This window comes from Chelonoidis abingdonii, chromosome 1 (genome assembly GCF_003597395.2).
Source record: "Chelonoidis abingdonii isolate Lonesome George chromosome 1, CheloAbing_2.0, whole genome shotgun sequence".
Taxonomy (NCBI): domain Eukaryota; kingdom Metazoa; phylum Chordata; order Testudines; family Testudinidae; genus Chelonoidis; species Chelonoidis abingdonii.
The window spans coordinates 334,345,863-334,373,372 of NC_133769.1; the positions used below are offsets into that span (position 1 = coordinate 334,345,863).

General features: G+C 41.7%; 1 protein-coding gene across 1 annotated transcript in view; it reads right to left on the minus strand.

The window, feature by feature from the left end:
* The window catches only part of MPHOSPH8 (M-phase phosphoprotein 8), a 40,473-nt gene extending 17,423 nt beyond the window's left edge, over positions 1-23,050 (minus strand). The window contains exons 1-4 of the mRNA XM_032787201.2: positions 22,864-23,050; positions 17,483-17,638; positions 13,435-14,286; positions 7,879-7,984 (exon numbers count right to left, since the gene is read on the minus strand). Coding sequence (XP_032643092.1) covers positions 7,879-7,984; positions 13,435-14,286; positions 17,483-17,638; positions 22,864-23,025 — 1,276 coding nt within the window. The 5' untranslated portion in view covers positions 23,026-23,050. The remainder of the gene's footprint in view (positions 1-7,878; positions 7,985-13,434; positions 14,287-17,482; positions 17,639-22,863) is intronic.
* Positions 23,051-27,510: the final 4,460 nt, after the last annotated feature.

Consider the following 27,510-nt stretch of genomic DNA (forward strand, 5'->3'; position numbering starts at 1 on the left):
GGGGGAAAATTGCTTTTCCAGTAAGCCAACCATTCCCAGTCCCTATTCAAGCCCAAATTAATGGTGGTAAATTGGCAAATGAATTGTAGCTCTGCAATTTCTCATTGAAGTCTGTTTTTGAACTTTTTTTTATTGAAGGATGGTTACTTTTAAATGTTATTGAACGTCCAGGGAGATTCAAGAGTTCTCCTACTGGCTTGTGTGTGTTACCATTCATGATGTCTGATTTGTGTCCCTTTATTCTTCTATGTACAGACTATTTGGTTTGGCCAATGTACGAAACAGAGGGGTATTCCTGGCACATAATGGCATATATCATATTAGTAGATGTGCAGGTGAATAAGCCCCTGATGATGTGGCTCATGTGGTTAGATCCTCTGATGCTGTCACTAGAGTAGATATGGGGACAGAGTAGGCAACAGGGTTTGTTACAGGGATTGGATCCTGGATTAGTGTTTCTGTGGTGTGGTGTGTAGTTGCTGGTGAGTATTTGCTTTCAATTCACCTCATACAAGTACTGTAGTGCAATTTCTTTAACATGAAAGTGTAACTTACAAATTTAGATTATTATTTTTGTTACATACCTGCACTCAAAAACAAAATAATGTAAAACTTTAGAGCCTACAAGTCCACACAGTCCTACTTCCTGTTCAGCCAATCACTAAGACAAACAAATTTGTTTACATTTACAGGAGATACTGTCATCTGCTTTTTATTTACAATGTCACCTGAAAGTGAGACCAGGCATTTGGATGGCACTTTTTTAGCCGACATTGCAAAGCATTTACATGAAAGAGATGCTAAAGTTCATATGCCCCTTCATGCTTCAGCCACCATCCCAGAGGACATGCTTCTGTGCTGATGATGCTTGGTTAAAAAAAAAAGTCAATTAAATTTGTGACTGAACTCCTTGGGGGAGAACTGTATGTCTCCTGTTCTGTTTTACCTGCATTCTGATACACATTTCATGTTATAAACAGTCTCGGATGATGACCGAGCACATGTTGTTCATTTTAAGAACATTTCCACAGCAGATTTAACCCAAGGTTTAAGAATCTGAAGTGCTGTCCAAAATCTGAGAGGGACAAGATGTGGAGCATGCTTTCAGAATTCTTAATAGAGCAACACTCAGATGCAGAAACTAAGAATCCATAGTTCTGTCCCATCCCCGTCCCCCCCACAATCTGTCAATTCTCCAAGTGATAACTGGGGATTCTTGAACTGGAGAGCTAGGACATAATGGGAGTAAACCGCTTTTCTCTTTAGATCCCGTGGAACGTCTTCCATGGCTCCCACCCGAAGGAGTAACTGAATGTCACAGACCAGAAGTTGCTCATGAGAGGGGTCCATGAAGAGGGACTGGGAATGCGGGGGGGGGGGGGGGGGTGTTTAGAACTGAACTGGATGTTATATCCCACTTCCACCACGTTCAGTACCCAACGGTCCGTAGTTTTATGGGACCAGTCCACTTGAAGTGGTACAAACAGTCCACAAACAAAAGGGGAAACAGGATCCGGAAACTTAACCTGGTACAATGTCCTTGAGCGTCCTGTGAAAACGACTTAGGACTGCCCAAGTGTTTGCAAGGGGCAGACTGAAGTGGAGGGGGAGTTGTGGCCTATGCCTAAAGCCCCTGCTCTGTTTCCTCTGTGGGTGGGAGGGTCAAAAAAAACAGGATGACTGCTTCAATCTGAAGTGCTTCTTCAATGTCGCAGGGGTATACAAACCCAGGGACTTAGGGGTTGCTCTGGAGTCTTTCAGATAGTGAAGCTTTGTATCGGTCTTCTCAAAGGGTAGGTTTGGAGTGTATGCTGAACCTCCTGTGGAAGGCTGGAGGACTGAAGCCATGCACTCTTACATGGCTACCACAGATGCTATGGATCTGACTGCCAAATCTGCTGCATCAAGGGCTGCTTGCAGGGAAACCTTTGTTATGGATTTCCCCTCCTCCACCAGGGAGGAGAACTCCAGTCTGGCTTCCTTGGACTTCAACATGTGGTACTCCATATTGAAGTCATATCTGTCCAGTAGCACCTACTGGTTAGCAGTCCTAAGCTGCAGGCCCCCAGCAACTGTATTTGGGGCATGCAAACAGCTACACTGGAATGGACGTATGCAAACACTTGAAGAAAAACTGTTTTTGTTAATCTTATAGGATAAGACAGAAAGAAATGGACTACTAAGAGGGTGGCATATATGTGCATTTGGTGCAAGGAGCTTCTGTCCCTCAGAGACCAAATTGCAGAACTGCTAACTGTAGTATGTAACCTATCATTTAAATCAGCTTCTGTACCAGCTGACTGGAGGATCACTAATATGATGCCAATTTTTAAAAAAGGATAGAGAGGTGATCCTGGCAGTTACAGGCCAATAAGCCTGACTTCAGAACCGGGCAAACTGATTCAAGTAAAGAACAGAATTATTAGTTTCAAACACACAGATGAACACAATTTATTGGGGGAAGAGTCAACATGGCTTTTATAAAGCAAAATTATCTCACCAATCTACTACTTGTTAACCCCTTCAAAGAACTGTATGTGGACAAGAGTGATTCAGTGGATATAGTGTACTTAGATTTTCAGAAAACCTTTGACAAGGTCCCTCACCAAAGGCTCTTAAGCAAAGTAAGCTGTCATGGGATAAGAGGAAAGGTCCTCTCATGGATCAGTAACCGGTTAAAAAATAGGAAACAAAGTAGGAATAAATGGTCAGATCTCAGAACGGAGAGAGGTAAACAGCAGTGCCCCCATGGGGTATGTACTGGGGTCAGTACTACTAAACATTCATAAATGATCTGGGGAAAAGGGGTAAACAGTGAGATGGCAAAATTTGCAGTTGATACAAAACTATTCAAGATAGTTAAGTCCCAAGCAGACTGCAAAGTTCTACAAAAGGCTCTCACAAAACTGGGTGACTGGGCCTCAAAATGGCAGATGAAATTCAATGTTGATAAATGCAAAGTAATGCACATCAGAAAACAATCCCAACTATCCATACAAAATTATGAGGTCTAAATTAGCTGTTACCGCTCAAGAAAGATTTTGGAGTCATTGTGGATAGTTCTCTGAAAACATCCACTCATTGTTCCTGCTCAATCCACTCACCCATCAAAAAAGCAAACAGAATGTTAAGACTCATTAGGAAAAGGGATAGATAATGAGACAGAAAATATCATATTGTGTCTCTATAATCTATGGCGTGCCCACATCTTCAATACTGCATAGAAATCTGGTCGCCCATCTCAAAAAAAAAAAAGATATATTGGAATTGGAATAGATATAGAAAAGGGCAACAAAAACTATTAGGGATAAGGAATAGCTTCCATATGAGGAGAGATGACTGGGATTTTTCAGCTTGGAAAAGACAACTAAGGGGGGGATATGATAAGAGGTCTATAAAATCCTGACTGGTGTGGAAAAAGTAAATAAGAGTGTTATTTACTCCTTTTCATAACACAACAACTGGAGGTTCACCAAATGAAATTAATAGGCAGCAGGTTTTAAACAAACAAAAGGAAGTATTTCTTCACACAATGCACAGTCAGCCTGTGGAATTATTTGTCAAAGGATGTTATGAAGACCAAGACTATAGCAAGGTTAAAAAATGACTAGCTAAGTTCATGGAAGATAGGTCCATCAATGGCTATTAGCCAGGATGGGCAGAGATGGTGTCCCTAGCCTCTGTTTGCCAGAAGTGGTGAATTGGCGACAGGGGATAGATCACTTGATGATTACCTGTTCTGTTCATTCCCTCTGAAGCACCTGGCATTGGCCACTGGAAGACAGAATACTGGGCTAGTTGGATGTTGGGTCTGACCCATTATTGCTGGTTTTATGTTCTTAAATTGCAGCAAGGGACATTTAGACTGGACATTAGTTAGCAAACATTTCCTGTCAGGGTAGTTAAGCATGGAAATAAACTGCCTGGGAAATCATCTTCGTTGGAGGTTTTTAGGAGCAGGTTAGACAAATACCTGCCAGGGATGGTTAGATAATAACTTAGCCATGCCTAGAAGACCTCTCAAGACCTTGCAATCTTACACTTCTACGATTCTATATAGGGTCAAATAGGATAAGCCTAAATTCAAGACAAGAACCTTAATCTTTTTAAAGAAAGAATCCATGGGTGTTTCTCTCAACCTAGCTAGTATTAAGAGTTATGGCAGGCAGCCACTGCCAGGCTTGGTGGCCCAAAAATATTAACCATAATTTCAGAACACATTTTTATTTAGTTTTACTAAGCAAAGTAGACCTGACAACACCACCAGTCTATTATACTGCTTTAAATGAAAATCTGTCACTAGGCTGAGCAAGAATTTTCTATGAGGCTTCAGAGCCACCAACTTATCTTTGAGCTACAGCACATGAGCCATCAACTTACTCATACTCTTGACTGCAGTAGCAGCCATCAAGCAATCATTACAGAAAGCGCAGTAAACATTCCCGTAACGTTCAGCGGGTACATCTACAAGGTAGGACAACTCCTGGAATCGCTAATATTAAAACATGACATAAGCACACACAGTTTATTACTAAGAGAATGATATGCAAATATGGTTGACACTCCTAGAGGGGAAAAGAAGAAGAATCTGCAATTCAAGGTGGAGAAGATACAGCTGAACATTAAAATCAAATGTGTTTTAAGATTTAGAGTATAGGATGTAAAAAAGAAAGCTAGAAAGCAAAATAAAGAAATTACAAAACCACCAACTGTTAAGTCATGGAGTTACTTTTACTTCTTGAAAAGCCACCAGAACTGAAGTACTAAAAGGTGGAATGAAGCTAAGATTAAGTATAGCATATGTGTAAATTCTCATGTGCATTCTATAGTGGGACTATAGTCTACTCTGTAGGACTGGATAGGCTTTATTGATCTAAAACAGTGGTCTCCAACCTTTTTAGGCACAAGATCACCTTTTGAATTTAAGTACAACCCAGGATTTACCTCAAAGAAAATATAGAAATAGTTTATTATGCTATATAAAACAGAGATCAATTGCTTAATATACATAATTATACATTTTCCCTGTTTATCTGAGTCTCAGTGTGAAACTTGTGAATGCACATTATCTACCAGTGTCTTGAAATTCGAGTTTTAATTTGAAATAGCTAGGTCGGATACAGTCCTGCAGATGTTCATCTGTGAGGCGAGTGCAATACTTGGACTTGATAATCTTCATTTATGAGAATGCCATCTCACACAGATAGGTGGAACCAAAGCAAGCTTTCACTTTTAAAGCACAAGACAATAGATGGTTTACGCGTCCCCTAAAATTGCTGTCTCTTGATCTGGCTTTTAGCTCAATGTCACTTTGCATGGTAATTATCTCCATATCAATTCCACTACTTTGTAAATCAAACACCTGATGGAATGTTGCAGCCAACCTACCAATGTCTGCTGGAAGGAATGGATTTGAGATGCACATTACGATTGGTGCCATTATATCTATTTCTTGAAATCGCCTGTTGAATTCCTCTGCTAATTTGGTCAGCTGTGCACAGAACTTTTCTGGGTAGAACCATTTTTCTTAGACTTCAATTTTTTCTAGTATTCTCCCCAGATTCGGGAAGTGCTGCAGCATTTTATTCTTTAACTAGAAGAACCACAGACCCAATTTCAATTTGAATGCATTCACCGCACTGATCATATGTGATAAGTCTGTCCTTTCCCTGCAGTTCAGCTCATTCAATTTGGATGTTATGTCAGTAAAGAACCCGAAGTCTAGCAGCCATGCACTGTATGACATCTCACTGCGCACTTCGTTCCTTGATTTTAGAAAAGCGATGATTTCAGGCATTAGATCCAAAAATCTGTGCAGGACTTTCCCCCTGCTTAACCATCTCACATCTGCATGGAGGAGCAGATCACCGTAAGCAGCATCCACTTCGTCAAGTAAAGATTTAAAGAGGTAGTGCTGTAAGGCTACCTCTTGCTCCAATCAAGTTTATAATTCTGACAAATTATTTTCCTTACATGTGAGAAGTCCATAACTTTACACACTAGTGCTTGCTGGTGGATTATACAGTGGTAATTCACAAATGAAGAAAAATCTGGATCATTTCTGCAAAATGCAACAAAGCCAGCGTATGCGCTAAGCATGGCAGGTGCACCATCCGTTGTGATTGAAACAAGTTTCTTGATTGGAATGATTTTCTCAAGCATGTACTTTTTGAATTCGTTGTAGATATTATCACTTCTTGTTCTTTCTTTAAGAGGCAAAGCAGTCAGAAGGTCCTCTTTAGTTATCGCATCCTTAAAAACCATTTGAACAAAAACAACTACCTGGGCTGTGTCAGTCATGTCAACCAATTCAACAAACTGCAGTGAAAAGCATTCACAGTCATTCAAATCCTGCTGTAGTTGCTGAAAGATGTCTTCGGACAAAGATTCCACCCATCCTGCTACTCTGGAAGCCCCAAGTGATATTATTTCCTCTTTGTTTTTGAAACCTTTAAATAAGGAGTCCACTGCCATAGTCATTGCCTCTTTAAATACTTCTCCATCTGTAAACAATTTGTGTTTTGCCAGCAGATAGCAAACACGGAATGATGCTTCAGAAGAGGCCTCCCCCCTTTTGCTGCTGGTTTAGTAAAACATGACTGTTGAACTTTCAAAACAGACTTCAATTCAATTCATTAACTTTCTTTGTACGGAGCACACTGGGGAAACTGTCCTTAAATTTGCTATGCATTGTTTTGGGGTTCCTTTCTAAATTCTCCTTTTTATTTATCGATATACTTGTGTGACATGGAAGACCTATGCACTTATCTTTCGCTGTTGCAAACAGAGATTCATTTTTTCATTCCAAATATAAATTGCAAGTTTTCAGTTTCTTTTTAGATGGCCCAGGTTCGTCATTCATTGTTAATGCTAGCTTGGAATGTATTTTTTAATTATAAAAAGAGAAAAGAGGAGAGCAGTAGCTACAACTATAGTGTGACACTTCTGAGCAGTAGACATGCACACCACACACGATAAGCTTTCCCCCCCCCCTTTTCTTTTTTCCCCAATTCTGCACTTGCAACCAAATGTGGCATGAGTTATGGCATCTCCTGGTTATTAGGAAAGAGAAAGAGTGCACCTCTGTACTTTGGGGGGATAAAACTGGTCATGCTGGAGCCTGTCTCCACCCTGGTTCAACGTACAAAGAAGAAATAAAGTTTCAATAAATTTAACAGAGAACTAAAACCCAACAACTTTCAATGAAACGGCCCTCGAGCTTGGTTGTTTCTTTGCATTCATCTTTCAGGGCCAAGAGCTCAAATCTGACCAGCGCTTCATGCAGGCTCCCCAACTCAAGAGAGAGAATGAAGTCAGCGCTCTCTGCTTCCTCCCGACCGCCTTCCTTCCTGAGCAAGCACCCGGGCAAAGGAGAAACCTCCTGTAGGGCTTGTGGGAAGCAGGGCTTTGCATTTTTCCCCTCATTGTCCCCTGGTATGCAGGGCGGCTGCCCCGCAGGCTGGTGGCCCAGGGGAAAAGCCTGTGTGGGCAGGCACGCCATGGGGCTTGGTGGAGGTTGTTTGCTTGACCACAAGCCATGAAAAGGGGATGGTCTGGGCTGTTGTCTAACTCCGTCTATGCTCCCAGCCAAGGAAGCGCTTTCTCCTCAATGGTCACAGGCACCAGCCCAAACTCCCCTTCGTAGCTGGTTGGCCGATTGTTTTAATCCCCCACCACGGAGCTCCCTGCTGAATGCGCACAGGCAATCAGTGCCAGCAGCTTTGCCTCCCCTCCTGAGGCTGGGGGTCCCGTACTCGGAGAAATACCTTCTTGCGGGCTCTAGGATTGACCAGTCGATTGCGATTAACCGGTTGGTGACCATTGATCTAAAAGCTCTTTGTTCTCTCTAACTGTGCAAAAGACTTGATTATAACTTACTTTTTAATCCCTTCTGTTCTTTTCTGCCTTTTTCTTCCTTTTCGGAGTCATATCGTTTCTGAGGTTTTTCTTTTATTTCATTTTTCTTTACTTCCTTTTCCTGGTACTGAAGGCAAAAGATAAAATTAAAGTGCTACACTATACTAAAGTGAAATGACCAGTTTTCAGCTGCCAAGAACCAGAGTTCAGAGTTCTGCATTTCTCTGCCAGAGTCATCACTAACGTTAGTAATTAGATTAGTGTGGAGAGCAGGGTGATGATAAAATGGAGAGTGAACAGCACAGGTGACTTATAGTGGGAAACAAAGCCTTTCACACTTTATTTGCTGATTTAAAATCCAGATAAGGTTGCTAGTGAATAAAAAAAAAAAAAAAAAAGGTCATCTGATCTGTACACAAACTTACATAAAAGGTGTTTAGTGCCCTTAGTCCAGTTCCTATTGAACAGATGTTCACATGACAAAATTACCACCAAAATTAGAACTATTCAATCAATACTTTAAGCAGCAGAGTTTGAACATGCACAAGGACAGAATAAGGACATATTAGCATGACAGTGAATTATATTATGATGACTTTATAATTGAAGAGACTAGAAACTATAAGCATTCACATTTCTTGTTCTTTCAATACCCCAGGTATGCTAGGTGCTTTTCTAGTACAAAAAAATACACAAAGTCTGTTTCAAAGAGCTTACAGTTTCCCCTCTTGTGATATGTCTAAAATTAGGACAAACTGTAGCAAGCAGAAAGTGTGATGGAAGCCACAGATAACAAAAAGATCTTGCTATTACTCAATGAAAACATTCACATCTTGATGTGCAGATGGATAAAAATACTTCAAAATTTAAAAGTCAGATTTCATTTTAGTTTTTAAAAAGAAATGTAGGTTTATTTTTATATTTTAAAAAATAAACCTACGTTTAATTTTTAAAAATTAAACTTGAAACAAATACATATAGGCTTTAACATAAGATATCAATCTCTTTAATTACAAAAAATATTAAGCAGTATATTTTTCTGCCAAGTTTTAAAGAAAATCAAAACAATGAACTGGTGAAAGTCACTGGCTAAGCCCCTGGAATCAGAGTCTCCTGAAGTATTACACCAGCTTTTGATAGCAATACTCTCTTCTGCAGGTCGAGAAAGAATATTTTCTCCATTTCAGTTTATTCAACTAGTTCTGTTCAATGACTTCCAGTTCATTCAGAGTTAAGAAACCAATTGAGAGTTGAAAATGAAAAGTTTCTTTCCCTTTTCCAGTCTATGAATTAAAAAAAAAACCTGGTGTGAGATGAGATTCCTCCTACTTGTAAAATCTTGAAGAATATGGTGACTAGAAACAAACAGCCCAATTCACTAACTACAGATCATATTTCCTTTGTTTAATAAATCACATTTTTCTTATGTAACGGGCACATTTAAGGTAGGGTTTTTTAAATAAAAAATTTAAAACGCTGGTTTTGTACATTCTTAATTGAATATCCATCAAAAAAGAGCTTGACACAAATCACAAGTAAAAAATATTCTAATAAAGGAATGTACCATTCACCAGCTCAGGGTGCTTCAAATCAGATTGGGGTGTGTGCAGCAACAGAGTTATCACTGATAGGGAGGAGGAAGGTAGGAACTGGCTCAAAAAAAAAATAAAAAAAAAAAATCTAAATCCATTATGGCATGGTCTGTCCTGTGGGAGGGGGCAGGGTATTGCCCACTCTCTTTTACCCCTCTCAAACCTGGAGGACTTCCTGAAAGGACAACAGAGATATGAGTCACGCTACCAGGAATACAAAGATCCAGAAAAGGTACACTGAACAGTGATCTGTTAAAGGGGTGGCAAACCCTGTCCCCAAGGGAACCATGTAGTGGAAATGTAACAATGAAAATCTTGCCACTCCTTGTCTACTATGCAGGAGTAGTCCACATACAGCAGGGGTGGGGAACCTTTTTTCTATCAAGGGCCATTGACCCACAGGAAAAAAATCAGTCACGGGCCTGACACAATCCCGGGGGTTGGGGGAAAGGCGACTCAGGGCTTCTCTTAGGCTCTGGGGTGGGGCCAGAAATGAGGGGTTCTGGGTACAGTAAGGGGATCCGGGCTAGGGCCAAGAGGTTTGGAGTGTGGAAGTGGGCTCAGGGTTGGGGAAATGGGTCTGGGAGGGAATTAGCGTGTGGGAGGGGTTTTGACATAGGGCAGAGGGTGCGGGGTGCAGGCTCCAGCCAGGTAGTGCTTACCTCAGGCATCTCCAGGTCTGCAGAGCAGTGGGATTAAGGCAGGCTTCCTGTCTGTGCTGGCTCTGCGCTGCTCCCAGAAGCAACCGGCATGTCCAGCCCTTAGGCAGAGGCGTGGCCAGGCAGCTCTGAGTGGTGCCCGCGTCCACAGGCGCTGCCCCCGCAGCTCCCATTGGCCATGGTTCCTGGCCAATAGAAGCTGCAGAGCCAGTGCTGGGGATGGGGGTAGAACGCGGAACTTCCCTGATTGCCTCTCCACCTAAGGGCCCCAGGGAAAGGCCAGCCGCTTCCAGGAGCTACATGGAGACAAGTGGACTTTTAATGGCACTGCGTGGAGACTTGCTGCGGGCTGGATGAAATTAAGCAGTGGGCAAGATTTGCCCCGTAGGCCGTAAGTTCCCCACCCCTGATGTAAGGGACAAACAGGCCTTTAGATTCTGCAGAAGGTACAAATGGTGGGATTTAAGGGTTTCCAGTAATACTAATGCAGTGGCTTTTAAAAGAGTTCTAGGAACAGAATACTTTTTCAAACATATGATCATTTCTCATTATTGTTCTAGAAGTTCTAAATCTTCAGATTACTTAGATCAGTAAATATAGCACACTGCTAGTCACACTTTGCAAACTTACTGTTTGTATATGTTTATACTTTGTGCTAAGTGATCTCAAGTTAAATATCCAAGAACATGAATTTCCTACATAAGTGCCTGATAAGACAGCAACGCCATTTGGGGTTCTCTTCCATTTTCCTCTCAGTTCTACCAAGTTTCTTTTTACCTACTTTCTTTTTAGCCTTGACTACAAAAAGATACTGACCCTTTGCTGACAAATCTTCTTGATCTGCTGCTGAGAACAGTGATGTACTAATTTAGATCAGACAAAAATAATGACAGACTCAGTTATGCTTTCTTGTCTACGAGTTTTGCTGTCAACGTTTGTTCAGAGACTTGTTCTGAAAAACATCCAGATTCCTTGTTTAGACAGACCTTGTTCGCTTAAATTTATTTCTGACAGCCTGTGTAACTTTTGTCTGAATGCTGTATAGTTATAGCCATGTCATTCCCAGGATATTTGGGACACAAGGTGGGTGAGGAAATCTCTTTGATAGGACCAACTTCTGTTGATGAGAATAAGCTTCTTTCTTTCACCAACAGAAGTTGGGCCAATAAAAGATATTACCTCACCCACCTTGTCTCTCTTACTTTTGTCTGAATACTTTCTAGATCTGAACTATTTGCTGAAAAAGTTTTACACAAGGTTTAACACTTAAGCCAGCTAGCATGAAGAGGATCTCAGTCTTTAACAATGTTTAGGCAACTGCTTACAGGACTAGGAAGAACAGAGGCTTATTAAAAAAACCAAAACCCCACAATATTTTAAATATGGCTATGCCCCATCCAATTTGCTTGGCTTACCCATGTTTAGAATGGCTATCACAATCATTAAACTCTAGTATGGACATGGTTTCTGTTTCTCTAGTTCCACTTTTGTTTTCTTCCTCTGAAGGTAGTATCTACATTTGATATTTATATTCTCTTTTTGAAGCTGATTTGCCCACTCAAAGGTGCTCAGGGGATGTATGAAATAACCTTGATTAGAGTACCACAGCTGAAACTAATGATACAGACATATTTGCCACTGATCACTGAAAAGAATGTTACTTTTGAGTTTTGTCTGTAATTTTTGCTACAATCAGAATGCAAGTTGATATGGGTACAAAATGCAAACAGCAATACAGTGGTCTCAGGCAGCTAAACAACATTACATTGTTCAATAGCATTTTTTACAGAAGGCCATTTTAGTTTTTCCAATACTGTATGCTTATTCTTTACCTATCCTACCCCAGAGCCTCCTTAAAATATAATCTTGTGCTCAGTGAGGAACATAATAGTATTTCAAATCAAAGAAACACAAACTGCTTCAGAAATCTTTTTAGAGTAATCTGAAGAGTGTCTTAAATGCTTAATTTCAGATTTTTATTCTATATTGTCTACATTCTATCTAAAAATAACCAAAAGAAACTCTAACAAGACAAGCCTCCTGCACATCTATTTGGGAGACTCATGTTTAAAAGTGATTTCAGGATTCCAATTCCTAGTTAAATACCAAAATACACAAATTACAGTAATGGTATACTTAAAAACACAAAGATGGCATGTTAGCCATACCATATAAGAACACTTCATAGTGTGATAATGACTGGATACTCACTAGATGGCTGAATGCCTTACTATAAAATAAGGGAAGAATGCCAAACTGAAGATAGTCAGAGATGCAAGGTAACAGACAAGTGGCTAAAACAGATAGTACAAGGATTGTTTAGAATGAAATCTAACCAGTTCTCAAAGAACTGAAAACACGAAGCGGAGAGATTCACAGGCGCTAACTCCAAGAGTGCCAGGGCTGGCTTTAGGAGAATTCCTCTGATTCCTGGGAACTGGGCCCCTCACCCTCTGCCGAAGTGCCGCTGGAAACAGCGGCAGCCGATTGAGCTGCCACCGAATTGCTGCCGCTATCTTCAGCAGCAGCTCAATCGCTGCTGCTGTCTTCGGCAGCATTTCGGTGGCAGGTCTTCCGAATTGGGCCCTGCCCATCCTAAGCCGCCCCTGATGGGTGCTCTGGGGCTGGAAAACCCTCCGAAAATAAACAGTGAGTGCTCAACACCCACTGGCAGCACTGCAGGTCGCGCCTCCTCCCCCCAGCACTTCCTGCCCACCAGCAGCCCTGTCAATCAGCTCCTCCCACTCCTTCCTGCTGCAGATCAGCTGCGGGGAAGGGGCAGGAAGAGGCAGGAGAAGAGGTGGAGTGAGGGCATGGCAGGGACAGGAAGAAGCGGGGTGGGAGCTTGGAGGAAGGGGTGGAGTGGGCACAGGACCTGGGGCAGAGCAGGGGCTCGAACATGCCCCAGCAACTCATTAAGTCAGCACCTATGGAGAGATTTATACTCTACTGAAGACTAAACAGAAGAGAAAGACAAGCTAACTTAATATACAATACTTACTTTTTGAACAGTTTTAGGATTACCTTTGATAAATTGCCTTTCCTTTGACATGTCCTCCACATTCAGATCATATTTAGAGACACGCTTCTCTCCTAACATGCTCCCTTCTTTATTATGTTCAGTATACAAGGAAAATTTTTCATACAGAGTCTCCCCTATAGATTGTGCAGTGGGCTCTCTCTCATTTTATCCTCATTAACTCTCCCAATTATATTTTTGTCTTTGTGATCAGAAACAGTAGACTTTTGAGGTGTCTGAAGTATGTCCCTGGCATAATATTTGTCTGATTTAAACTTTGTTTTTCAAATTTCATAACACTGCTTACCTCCCCAACTGAATCAGTTGACTTGCGTACTTTTTCATCAGTGCACAATTTCAAACTTTTTTGGACTAGAGCAGGTGTAGGTGAAACTTTGTCTAACTCTGCAGAAGCTTTTGCCTTTTCTTGAGCTTTCTGTTTTTTGTGCATATTTTTCTTCTCCAAATAGGTATCCTTTGTTTCCACTTTTCTACTTTCGTCTTTGTAATCTTCAGCCTTTTTAAGTTTCTTCTTTTTTCTTTTAACCTTAAGCTCAATGCTGTCCTCTTCAGTACTTGCTGACCCATCTGGCTGCCTGTCAGCAATGGAATCCTTCATAACAATTTCCTGTTCAGATTTCTCTTTTCCACTTTTTGTCTTTTGTTTCTCCTCTCTACCCTCAGAACACAAGTCTGAATTTTCATTGTCAGCTGCTTGAGAAAACGAATCATCTAGGGTGCTTGACTCAGAATCAAACTGAAGGTCACCATGTTTTTCCTTTCGCAATTTTTTATTTTCTTTAGAATCCTCTTTACATTTTGTCTTTAAATCTTTAATTTCTCCCTTCTTTTTCTTCATTTCTTTAGAATCTTCTTTCTTCGGCTTCTTAGGATCTTTCAAATCTTCCTTGGTTTCTGAAGTTCTTTTCTTTGGTTTTGAATCTAAAATCAAACTATCTGAGGAGTTTTCACATTCCAGCCTGGGTTTCTCTTTGAATTTTGCAGACTTTGATTTTTTCTTTTTCAGATCATCTGGGCTCCTATCCTCGCCATCTTTTGATTTTTTCTTCTTCTTCTTTGGTGATGTGTCTTCTTTTGCTTCACTTTGCAAGTCACTGTCAGATTCTGCCTCAAATAAGTCGTCATTTAAAGACAGCTTCTATAAAATGAAGAAAAACAGAAAACATTTCTTTCCTCCTTTCCCAATTAAACTTTATTATTTATGTACTTCATTGCACAACAGTGTTATACTTGCTTAAATCCATAGTGCCTAAACCCAGGGTAGTGCAAGATTTCAAATTTTTAAACAACTGCAGTTTGTAGTGGTTATTCCCATTTTAGCTGACCATGACTAAGTCCTCTTTGAAATGGAACTAGATCAAAGTGCATTAACAAACTTAATGCATGCCAGCAGAGTCCACAGGCAGAATAGTGCAGGGGAAATTCACACCCCTGTTTGCTGTGAATAAATTATTTGTGTAGACAAGCTCTTACTCAAACTACTACCTCTAGAAGTGGCATCAACAGGCACATGGAGGAAAAATAATAAAATAAAAACAGACAGGATGTATCTGGGTAGCTATGTTGAGCAGCAAAATAGAGCATAAACTTGATTCTGGACTCTTTCTTGCTTCAAGAGTCGGTCCTGGTCTACACTTAAAGACTGACCTAACCGCCAGTGTAGAAATGACTAGCTTGACAGAAGAATTCTTCCATCAGTTTAGCTACCGCTTCTCAGGGAGGTGGATTTCCTCCCCTGGGGAAAACCCTGTCAATGTAGAAAGTGTCTACATTACAACGCTACAGTGGCATAGCTGCAGCTGTGCCACTGTAGCACCCATAACGTAGACATGGTCTAATTAACTTGATATTGCAAAGGTGATCTACTGATTCTCCAGACATAAGGCACAAGATTCCAAAGAAACCTGTTGTAGGTTATTTTAAAGCACATGGGTATGTCCACACTGCCATAAAACAGACAGGGCTGGCCTGAATCAGCTGACTTGGGCTTGTGGGACTCAGGTCGCAAGGCTATAAAATTGCAGCGTAGATGTATAGGTGTGGGCTGGAGCCCGGCAAGGAGGAAGAGGATCCCAGAGCTGAGGCTCCAGCCTGAGCATCTACATTGCAATTTTATAGCCTTGCAACTTCAGCCCCATCAGTCCAAGTCAAGCAAAATGGGCCAGCTGCAGGGTGTTATTGCAATGTAGACATATCCTATAAGAGTCTCTTAAAAACTCATGTGCCCATCATCCATTGCACTTAATATAAATTAAACATGAACAAAGAAAAAATCCCAGGGATTACTGGGCAAAGAACATCCAAACAAGGCAAGGAGGGAAAGTACTGCTTCAAAGAATGAGTGAGCAAAGAGTTCTCACTGGAAGAGAATAGGGTTTGGGTGTGGGGACGGTAAAAAGATTTCCATTTAACTGCCTGCTGAATGTTGATTAGACTGGCCCTTTACCATTTAACTAGCCCCAATTGGGCTTAAAATTAAACTTTGAGATGAATCTTGGTAAGGTACTTTCATTCCCTGTCTGATGCGGAAAACTGTCTAAGACAAACAATAATAGCAAGGCTGAAGTTAAAAAAAAAGAGCAAAACAGAGCAGTGCTTCAAACTAAAAAGACTATCCATAATTGTCTCCATTTCTGCTGCCCTCCCTGCAGAAGCTTAGTCTACAAGAGACAGAAGAAAATGGTGGTAAGACTGATAACAGATTCTGCATTCTGTGCCTACAATTATTCCACTGGTATAGACACAACTGTCACTTTTAATGAGAAGAACAGTTCCTATCTGTAATTCTACCTTTCAGAAGATAACTGCTTTAATCAATCTATTGTAAATATTTAGAAATCTAGTTAACCTTGTTTCACAATATGGACTGAGAAGCATTCCAATATACAAAATGAATCTCTAGTCCAGGGATTGGCAACCTATGGCACGCATGCCAAAGGCAGCACACGATTTACTGTGGCACGCTGCTGCTGGCCTGGGGTCCCTGTCGCCGGCCCTGCTCAGCCCACTGCCAGCTTTGATGGATGGAACCCTGGGCCAGCAGCAGGCTGAGCAGGGTTGGCGGCTGGGACCCCACTCAGCCTGCTACCAGTCTGGGGTTCCATCTACCGGCCCCTGTATATGTAAAATGTATTACAGGCATGCAAAACCTTAAATTGCCACGAATAAATGAAGACTTGGCACACCCTTCTGAAAAGTTGCCAACCCCTACTCTAGTCTTACAGTGTAAGGATATCAAAACCAGCAGGAAAGCATGCAAACCTACAGCAGGCTTTAAAAGAAGATTACACGTTCAGATGCAAAATATACCCATCAAAACTTAAGTGTTAAGGAATGTTTTCAAACTAACAATAGAAGAGACAATTTTATATTGAAATGTAGAAAAAAATGATTTTTATGACTATTCTAGGAGAAACGATAACTATACTAGCAGGTCATACGCTTCATTTCTTGCATAGGCTGAGCTTATTGCACAAACCAGAGGTTCCGTCCATCCTCTCCTACAAGTTTTTGTGTTGCACTCTCCCATTCCCCTTCTTTTTCAGGGAGTCACTGCAACTCTCCACAATCTCCCTGCTGTCATGGGTTTTGCATGCCCCAGTGCTAGTTTCTCTCCCCCCACCATGGCAAGAGCTATATGGGCCCCCCCTTCCCCGGTCCCCCATTCTCCACCACCTATGACAGGAGCTGTGTGCACTCTTATGTCACCTCCTTCTCCCCAGTTCCTTTCCCCCATGCCAGATACTTCCAATTTATCTGGGTGATTAGTCATTCAGGACATCAACATATTAAACTGTATTAAGAAGCCAAACAGGAGTATTTTATGCCACAAGGCATTAACTAGCTGCTTGAACTATATACAATTGCAGAGGTGCCTGAAACAATGATCGCAGTAATCTGATGGCAGGGTTTCCATTTCTCGCCTTTCAGTTTTCCAGTTTCCCCAAAAATCAATAAGGTTCTGGCCACTGATGCCTTGCACATTCCCAATAACTTTGGAACTGATCGGATGCTAGGTTCACAATTTATCACGTTACATACAGAGAAATGCCATCAAATTAAATGTAAGGACCTCACAAGGTTGGCCAAAAAGGGCACTCACGGCATTTTCCCCCTAATTTAAGAGATTTTTGTAATCTTACCCAAGCTTTAATTAATAGTAACTCCCAAGCAAGCAAGCAATGGTCATCACAATAATAAAGGCCTCTACTACAAAGAAATTTTGATTATATTTTAGAGTCTGCACACAACTCCATGGAACATTTAATACTGGAAAATAAGGCCTAAAAAGGGAAAGACGTCTTTAATGGAAGGTGAGGGGAAAGCAGACATACCTGTATGTCCTTCTTAACGGGCTTAGGCTTATTATCCACAATTTTTTTTCTGAATTCAAGCAGCACTTCTTTACAGTCTTCCAGATGAAACTCTGGTTCCCAGGTATCATCATCTGAGGTATATCCCTTCCACCGCACTTTGTACAGAATTTTACCCTGTGAGAGCAAAAAGTACTTAATAAACAAGAGTTTACGGGGGGGGGGGGGACTACAGTATTGACATGCTCTTGCGAACCTCAATGTATAATGGTTTAGTCTAAAGTCATTTTATAGGATGAAAACGTTAATTCCTAAAAAGTGAGAGGAGCCGTGTTTTGCTATAATCATTCATGCAAACATGTTCTCATAGTTTGAAGTATTACACAAAAGAGGTTAAATATAGTGAGTATAAGACTTATTTCTTACAGCAGTTCACTAAACTTCTGTTAACCATTTGGTTTTGCCCAAAGTTCTTTGCTGCTTCTCCAAACAAATTTAGCAATTTCATATTACACAGTGATGAACAACTCACCTTCCTAGATCAGGATATATTTGGATGGGATACACATATTGACTACTCAACTTTACAAAAATGAAGTCTGCTACAAGAACTCAGTTTTTTCCTTTCCTGGCTTCACACTGCAGCACACATGTGCCCAGAAGCACTTGAACTGAAGAGCATGGTGAAGTAAAAAATAAAAATAAATTACAGCTGTCAAATAATTGTAGTTAACTCACATGATTAACTAAAAAAAATCATAATTAAAAAAATAGTGATTAATCACACTTATAACAATAGAATACCAACTAAAAGAACAGGAGTACTTGCGGCACTTCGAGACTAACAAATTTATTTGAGCATAAGCTTTCATGAGCTACAGCCCCCTTCATCAGATGCTATAGCCCACAAATGCTTACGCTCAAATAAATTTGTTAGTCTCTAAGGTGTCACAAGTACTCCTGTTCTTTTTGCTGATACAGACTAACACGGCTACTACTCTGAAACCTAAGAATACCAACTGAGATTTATGAAATATTTGTGGATGTCTTCCTACATTTTCAATATTGATTCCAATTACAACACAGAACACAAAGTGCACAGTGCTCACTTTATATTATTTTGTGTATCAAATATATGCACTGTAAAAATGATAAAATAGTGTTTTTCAATTCACCTCATACAAGTACTGAAGCACATTCTCTTTATTGTGAAACTGTAACTTACAAATGCAGATTTTTTTTGTTACATAACTGCACTCAAAAACACAACAGTGTAAAATTTAAGATCTTACAAGTCCACTCAGTCCTACTTCTTATTCTGCCAATCGCTAAGTTTCTTTACATTGATGGGAGATACTGCTGCCTGCTTCTTATTTACAATGTCACCTGAAAGTGAGAACAGGTGTTCACATGGCACTTTAGTAGCTGGCGTTGCAAGGTATTTACATGCCAGATATGTGCTGGATCACCCTCCGAGAATGCTATAACATGAAATATATGCAGAGTGCGGGTAAAACAGAGCAGGAGATATACAATTCTCCCCCTAAGGAATACAGTCACATTTAATTGACGCATTATTTTTTTAATGAGCATCATCAGCATGGAAGCGTGTCCTCTGGAATGGTGGCTGAAGCATGAAGGTCATGTGAATGTTCAGCATATCTGGCACAAATATCTTGCAACACCAGCTACAACAGTGCCATATGAACGCCTGTTCTCACTTTCAGATGACATTGTAAACAAGCAGCAGGCGGCATTATCTCCTGAAAATTGTAACCATCCTTGTTTGTCTGAGTGATTGGCTGACCAAAAAGTAGGACTGAGTGGAATTGTAGGCTCTAAAGTTTTACATTGTTTTATTTTTGAATGCAGTTTTTGTACATAATTCTACATTTGTAAGTTCAATTTTCATGATAAAGAGATTGCATTACAGTACTTATATGAGGTCAATTGAAAAATACAATTGTATTTTTTTTAAAGTGCAAATATTTGTAATAAAAATAAAGTGAGCTGTGTACACTTTGTATTCTGTGTTGTAATTGAAATTAATATATTTGAAAATGTAGTAAACATCCAAAAATATTTAAACAATAGAATGCCATTTATTTTAACAGAGAGCAATTCATTTTTTTAATCACTTGACAGCCTTAAAATAAGTTTTAAAAGATTTTAAAGGTCATGATTTATTTTAGTTAAATGTTAATTCTTTACTTTCTTCCCATTTTATAGTGTTATCGTGCTAGAATAGATGTTTTTCATTTTTTGTTCTTACTTTCCTAATTGTTAGGAGAATTTCAGATTAGAGATTTCCCCCCACATACACTTAAATGTTTATCCTTGCCGAAAAAGGAAAGTGCAGGGCCGTACTAACATACCTCCTTATTATAGTAACACCATAAATTCAAACACAAAACTGATAAGCAAATAACTGTGCTATATTTGCAACCAGCACCACCTTCTAATATAGTGAAAAAGCTGCAATGCTTAAACCAAAAACTGTACTACAACAGGGTTTTGCATTCAAGTCATATCTCGTCTTGATTTAAAGATGTCAAACTGTTTAAGCACATCCCTAAGCAGGTTGTTCAAGTGGTTCCCTCACTAAAAAATTGCATCTTATTTTGAATCTGAATTTGTCTAGCTTCAGCCTGCAACCAATGGTTCCCATTATGATTTTTTCCTGTGAGACTGAAGAACTATCTACTGAGAGAAATCTCTTCTTCATATAAGCACTTAAAACATGATTAAGTCACCTCAATCTCCTCCTGGAGGAAAAAGATTGGCCATCTTATGTCTCTCACTATAAGACTGTTTTCCGGACCACATATTCTTTTAGTAGTTCTCCAAACCTTTTCCAATTAGTTAACATCCTTTTTGGAGTGCAGATACTAGAAATGGACACAGTATTCCAATAATGGTCTCACTAATATACTGAGGTAATATCTCCCTACTCCTATTCAAAATTCTCAATTGAACACCCAAGATCATACTAGCCATCAAGTAAGTACACCACATCACTGAACTCATGTTCAATGGGTTATCAACACCATGTTCCAACATATCTTCAGTTAACTGCATTCCAGGATAAAGGATGGGGGACTGTAAGTGTAACCTATATTCTTTGTTCTTGGATGTATTACTTTTCATTTGGTTGTATTAAAAACATATGCTGGACAAATGAGCCCACCTTACCAAGAGACCTGTCTCCACTGATATTTACCATTCCACCAATTTATATTCTCTGCAAATTCTGTCAGCAGAGATTTTCTTATTTCTTTCTTTCAGACCATTGAAAGAAATATTGAATAGCATTGGGCTAAGAACAGATTCCTGGAGCATCCTGCTAGAAATACCCCCACTAGGTGAGTCCTCATTTAGTTATTTTGAAATCTTTTAAACAAGTTTTAATCTATTTAATACGTGCTACATTGATTTTGTAGAGTGTAAACTTTTTTAAAAATCAGACTATCATGCAGAATAAGTCAGATGTCTTACAGAAGTTAAAGCATATTCTGTTAATGTGGTTACTATGATCAACCAATCTCAACAAAAAACAATATCAAATCTGTCTGACAATCATCTTCCATAAGACCATGTTGATTGGTATTAATTCTATTACTATATTTTAATTTTTTATTAAGTACGTTCCATGTCAGAATATCCATGACATGAGACAATTTCACTAACAAAAAAGGCTCTGGATTAAATCACTTTAGATGAAAGAGCATTTTGTTTCTTTTGAGGGAAAGTGAACAGTGGTTCTTAAAAATTACATTGTTTTCCAACAATTTTGGAGAGCGAAGTTTCAAAAGAAATTTTGCTCCTCTTGACTATTCTAAATAAATTTGTTGTCCACAAACTCTCCATCTCACTGTTCACCCCCTTTTGCAGATCCTTAAGATATAAAACACAAGCCTAGTATACAACCTTGCTACATCCCACTTAATCTTTTACACTGTGAACACTGACCATTTATCCCCATTTCTTTTCTATACAAGTCAGTGTCTAAGGCTATGTCTACACTACAGATTACATCACTCAGGGATGTGAATAATCCACACCTTATAAGCAATGTAAATTATATCGACCTAAGCCCCAGATTAGACAGCACTATGTCAGCAGGAGAGCTTCCCCCACTAACATAGCTACTGCCTTTCCTGGAGGCAGGAGTTATTAAGCTGATGGGAGAGTGTCTTCATTATGCCAGTATAGCTGCATCAGTGCAGCTGTGCCACTATAAGTGATGTAATATAGACATAGCCTAATTCAAGACAGTACTTTATTTAATACTTAATTTCCTTACATATTCTTGTGATGAACTTTGTCAAAGATTTTTTGAAAATCAATTTTTTTGTGGGAGGGAACGAGAGATCACATTTCTTTAAACAAATTTACAAAATGTTCATCTGTCTGCTTTCCCCTTCTTTTTAAAGTTATTAGTGCACTAAACAATACATACCAGAGTCTCAGAGAACTAAAAGTGCTTTAATTCTAGCTTCTTTTTGAAATTACAACAGTGAAAATACAGAAATACGGTTTGTCTACATGAAGTCCTAGTGCATAGCATGCTGGGGTGCAAATCTATAGCATCTAGCCTGCCATGCAGTCACTGGTGTTACACACTAAGGGTGTATCTGCACTTAAAAGCATGCGTGTTGTGAGGGGAAGAGATGGGGAGCCAGCCCACCTAAAGGCATCAGCTGTTTGGCTGCTCTCCTCACAGCCCCTCACCATTAGTTTAGCCAGGGATCTAGGACTCAGGTGCAGAACAGAGGAATGCGAGGAATGCCTGGCCAAGGGAGAGTGCAAGATGACCACGGGGGGGGGCGGGCAGGACTGTGGGAGAGGGAGGAAGTCGGGTTCTGGGAGGAAAAAGAGAAGGGATGAATAGAAGAAGGTAACCAGCAGGGCAGGCTCCACACAGAGCTAGCACCTGCTATAATTGGAAGCTGAGGAGCTTGGTCTCCCTTATCCACTACGTAAACCACCCGGCCAGTCCCTCTCATACACTACCTACCCCATCTCCGCCAGGCTGCGCCTCCTCCCCCACCCCCGCCAGGCCGGGGCTCCCTCATCGCTCTCCCCCCCCGCCGGGCCAGGGCTCCCATCGCTCTCTCCCCCCCCCCGGCCGGGCCTCCTCATTGCTCTCTCTCCTCCCCGCCCCCGTGGCCGGGGCTCCCCTCATTCGCTCTCCTCCCCCCCCCGCCGGGCGGGCCTCCCTCATTCGCTCTCCCCCCCCCCCGCCGGGCCGGGGCTCCCCTCGTTCGCTTCCTCCCCCCCCCCGCCGGCCGGGCCGGGCCTCCCCATTCGCTCTCTTCCTCCCCCCCCCCCCCGCCGGCCGGGGCTCCCCTCATTCGCTCTCCCCCCGCCCCGCCGGGCCGGGGCTCCCCTCGTTCACCCACCCCCTCCGTTTTCACATCCAGGATCTTCTCCACTTCGAACACATCCTCCTCCTCCTCCTCGCTCTCGCCGCCCGCATCGCCCGCGGCCTTGGCAGAACCCGCCGCCTCCGCCTCCGCCTTCTCGGCCACCACCGCCTCCTCCCCGCTCCCGGCCGCCGCCATATTGGGGTGAATTTCAAGCGACTACAGCGAAAAGCGCTGCGACAGCCACAACCAGGCGGGTAGCCCCGTGACGCGTACTCTGCGGCCAATCAGCGAGCCGAAACGCAACGTAGACCCGCCGCCGGGTTAATCCCAGTGGCCGCTAAGTGTTTAGAGTGACAGGTCAAAGTAGCCAATTGGTAGCGCCACAGGAAAGAGCCAATAAGGAGAAGAGGCGCAAAAGGGAGGGGTGAGGGGAGGTTCTCGCAGAGTGTGGTCGGGGTGGAGCAGGCAGGGGCCGCGGGCGGCCACGGGACGGACCCCAGCGATGCGCCGGGGGCGGGGCTGATGTGGCATTTCTGTCCCCTCCTCTAGCGGGCCCCTCCCTGCCGTGCTGGAGTGTCCGCGGCAGACCACTGCCTCCTGCATCGCGGTCCGCCCCAAGCGGGGATCCCGTGGCCAGCAGCGACCACGGGGATGGGCTGTCTGACCTCCCGCGTAACGCAGGCCAAGGACTTCCCGTTGGAACTGGAGCGTATGGTTGAGAAAAACATCTGCTCTTTATTTTAAAATTGCTAGAGATGGAGAACCCCTACCCTGTGTCAGTTGTTCCAATGGTTAATTATCTTCGGTGTTAAAAATGTGCGATGTTTCATCATCATCCTCATCATCAGGGCAAATGCCAAAGCACAAACCGGATTGATTTCTGGCTAGGTTCTAATTTGCCACAACCTGCAGGATACTGGAATGGCCCTTTCTCAAGGTTTCATTGGTCACTTGCCTCAGCAGCAAAGAAGCTCTTGGCCATTTCAGCTATGAGGAGGATTGACCAGTTTGTTGCAGGCAGTCGGCTTCAGACCAGTATAAACGGCTTCAGACCAGTATAAACAGCTTCAGGATGAGAACATACTAGCCAAGGGGGTGTGGTGTACTGATCTCAGAGGGCCTCTCCTTCAATGCCCCACACAAAGTCCCATTGTTTTGACACAATTTTAATATCTTGTTTATAAAGGGTTGAATTCACAGAGGTTGTGTGCCTGTTACAGCTTCACCTACAAAGCCATCTTTTTGACACAGTCTCTAGCGATTCATATTTTCAACTCTGGAGGTCCTCAGTGCAATCTCCAGTGTGTTGGCTAGGGTGACCAGACATCCCGATTTTGTCAGGACTGTCCCGATATTTACCAGGTCCTGAAGCTAAGAATCTCAATTTTCATTTATAAGACCCAGGAAATCTTATTAGCCTTCACATTGCAGAGAATAGCCAGCAACTGTGAACCAAGTGTACCCTAAAGCTCAGAAATCACTTATGCTATATCTACACTTAATACTCCTGGGGGGATTCTGTACCAAAAATTTGAAAATTCTGCACACAATTTTAAAAATTCTGTAAAATTCTGCATATTTTGTCTGTTAAAATAACACAGTATAATCATGCCATTTTCAATTACTTTGGTAATTTATTTCAAAATACCTGTCAGCAATTATGTCTGTAACAATATAGAGAACAAAAAAAGTTTCAGGGAATGTTTTTTGACAAATAAATTCCTTACTAGACATATTAATACATAACTTTGAGCAATAATTCATTTAAACTACAATACATAAATGTATTTCCCATACCCCTCAGAAGCTGTGCAAAGGCTTGGGGGAGCCAGAGTGGGGGAGGGAAGTAATTGCTGGGAAGAAGCCTGGGAGTGAAGTTGGAGGGTTGTTGAGTGTGGGTGGAAGAAGTATGGAACATTTTGGGGGGGGGGGAAGAGAGGGATTGTTAGGGAGTTGGAGACCTTACCCCTTGCAGACTGATGTAGTGCCTCTCTCCTTCAGCCAAGCACATCTGCCCCATCCCCATGTGTCCCTGCACCCCCATACCGTTTCAGGCAGGCATAGCTGCACCTGTCCCCATGTGGCCCTGTGCCCCCACTTCCTCCCATCTCCATGTGGCCTTGCGCTCCCACTCCCCATTCAACCAGGCATAGCTGTCCCTGTTCCCATGTATCCCTGCAGCCACCTCCACTCCCATTCAGCCCCTGGCTCAATGTTACCACACTAGCTCCTGTTCTCCTGGCCCAGTCTGTCCTCCCCACTAGCCCTTTTGAATCTCAGTCTGTGTGACTCCATCATCCCAGCAGCCCCTTGTGCCCTACCTTGTCCAACCCCCCATATCCCATGCCTCCTCACCTGGTCCCACGGGCACAGCACTGAGGAAGGCAACCTCTACCCCTCCTTCTCCATGGCTGCATAGCCAGTAAGCTAGCTGCCCTCTCTTCTGCCACCACATCAGTCCCTGGTGGGTGAAAGATGTCATTGCAGTTTCCCTTTGCCTCCCCACCAGAAGCAATCATTCTGTGGGCATGGGGGAGGGAATCTGGGGGTGACATTAATTCTGCACTTGTGTAATAGTGCAGAATTCCCTCAGGAGTAATTAAAATGCTACAATGGCATACCTGCAGTGGCACATACACTGCAGCAGTGCTTCAGTGTAGACTTGCTACAGTGATGAGAGGGATTTTCCTGTTGCTGTAGGTAATCCACATCTCCAAGAAGGGTAGCTAGGTAGATGGAAAATTCTTTCATTAACCCAGCCTGTCAACACTAGAAGTTAGATTGTCTTAACTACATCAAACCCCTGAGAGACATAACTATGCTACTATAACTTTTCAGTGTAAACCAGCCCCTTAGTCAAATAAAAAGAACCCACATTTTATTATTTTTAGATAACTCATGATTTTTGGGTCTTGACTCATTATTATAGAATGTTTGGGGTGGGCATTATTGTTTATAAATCATTTGGAACCCCTACTGTAAGCTGTTTGCAGCAGGCACATTTTAATTACTTTAATGTACAGTCTCATCAGATCAGGATACTATATAAATAGTAATCCAGAATGAAAAATGGATTATAAATGTAAAATCATTATCTCAATATGATTTGCCTACAGATTACTTTTTTAGTTTGTAAATGCTGCACATTCAGTCAGCCAAACAGGGTTGTATAAGGGTGGTACAAGATGCTTGACTCATCTGATGGGCAGAGTATGCTGTTTTAGTGCTCATAGGCCCCATGCACCCAAGAAGCTAGTGTCAAGCTAATATGAACTCTCCTAGACATGCAACTATCCCTTGCTTTCAGTCTACCTATTTCCCTCTCATATGTTTCCTCGTCCTTCCCATCTTCCCTTTTCTTTCTTCCCCATTGTTGGATCTCTCTGTCCAGCCTCCCTTTCTTGATATAACATGGTTCTAGGCAGCCACCCTGCTTCTACAGTGACAGCAGCAGTAGCGTGACCATGCTGTGATCCTTATTTGGTTTGCTTTTCTGTTGCTGGTGGGTATCTCTAGGAGTAATGCTCTATACAAGAGAGACAGAAATGTGGTCCTTCACTGGTGATGGAGAGGATCAGAAATTTGGGTGGGAACTGGGGAGGAATCCTTTCCCAGCTGCAGCAGATGATCCTGCCTGAGTTGATGCTAGCCGTAGCTCTTTTTGAGCTAGTAGTGCTAAATTGAACTAGTAGTGCTAAATTGAAAAAGATCACACCAATTTCTTTGCTGTTACTCCTTGACAAGCACTGGGCAGCAACAATGGCGCATATACTGCTTTTTCCACAGAGGGGTTTGAAAATACAGAGTTTGCCGTAACTCTTTTTGAGCTAGTAGTGCTAAATTGAACTAGTAGTGGTAAATTGAAAAAGATAACACCAATTTCTTTGCTGTTACTCCTTGACAAGCACTGGGCAGCAGGAATGGCACATATACTGCTTTTTCCACAGAGGGGTTTGAAAATACAGAGTTTGCCTGTGTAAGGGACGGGGAAGGAATTTAACAAGCACTTCAGTTCATTTTTAAAAACTGAGTAGTGTTTTACATCTGGAAATAATCTAGTGATGTTTAAAGACAATCCCAGCTCTGGTCAGATATCTTTGTTTTCTACAAAAGAGTCAGGGGGAAAATGACAGACATATCCTCTTTCTGTAGGGGAAAACCACTTGCTTGTTTGACTGCAGTTACTGCTGCTGGGATTTTAATATATTCCAGCAGTAGTTTCCTATGGAATTCACGTCATTCAAATTAATGGAATGTCAGGCTGTGCCATGTATGTCTAGTTGCACTGTAGATGGGCACGTGCAGGCTGCATCATGATCAGTGAAATGGTTACGTGTTGCTATTAATATAGTCAATGAAGATGAAGGAAGGAAAGTTTACCTTCTATTCATATTATTATTTCAGTCTGTACTAGTGCATCAGTTTACACTACAAAAGTTTCTTCACAAAGCACAGACTTAGAAGCTTTTCTTTTTATACAAGTACCTACCTGTTGCAGACTTTCTTGCTCTGAAGGCGCTGGCATCCTAGTTTGTTTCCTTGTGAAGGTAGCATGTGGCATAAATATGTTTTAACTGCAGCAAAGCCTACCAGTTTAATGTGGATAAATGTAAAGTAATGCACATTGGAAAAAATAACCCCAACTATATACAATATGATGGGGGCTAATTTAGCTACAAC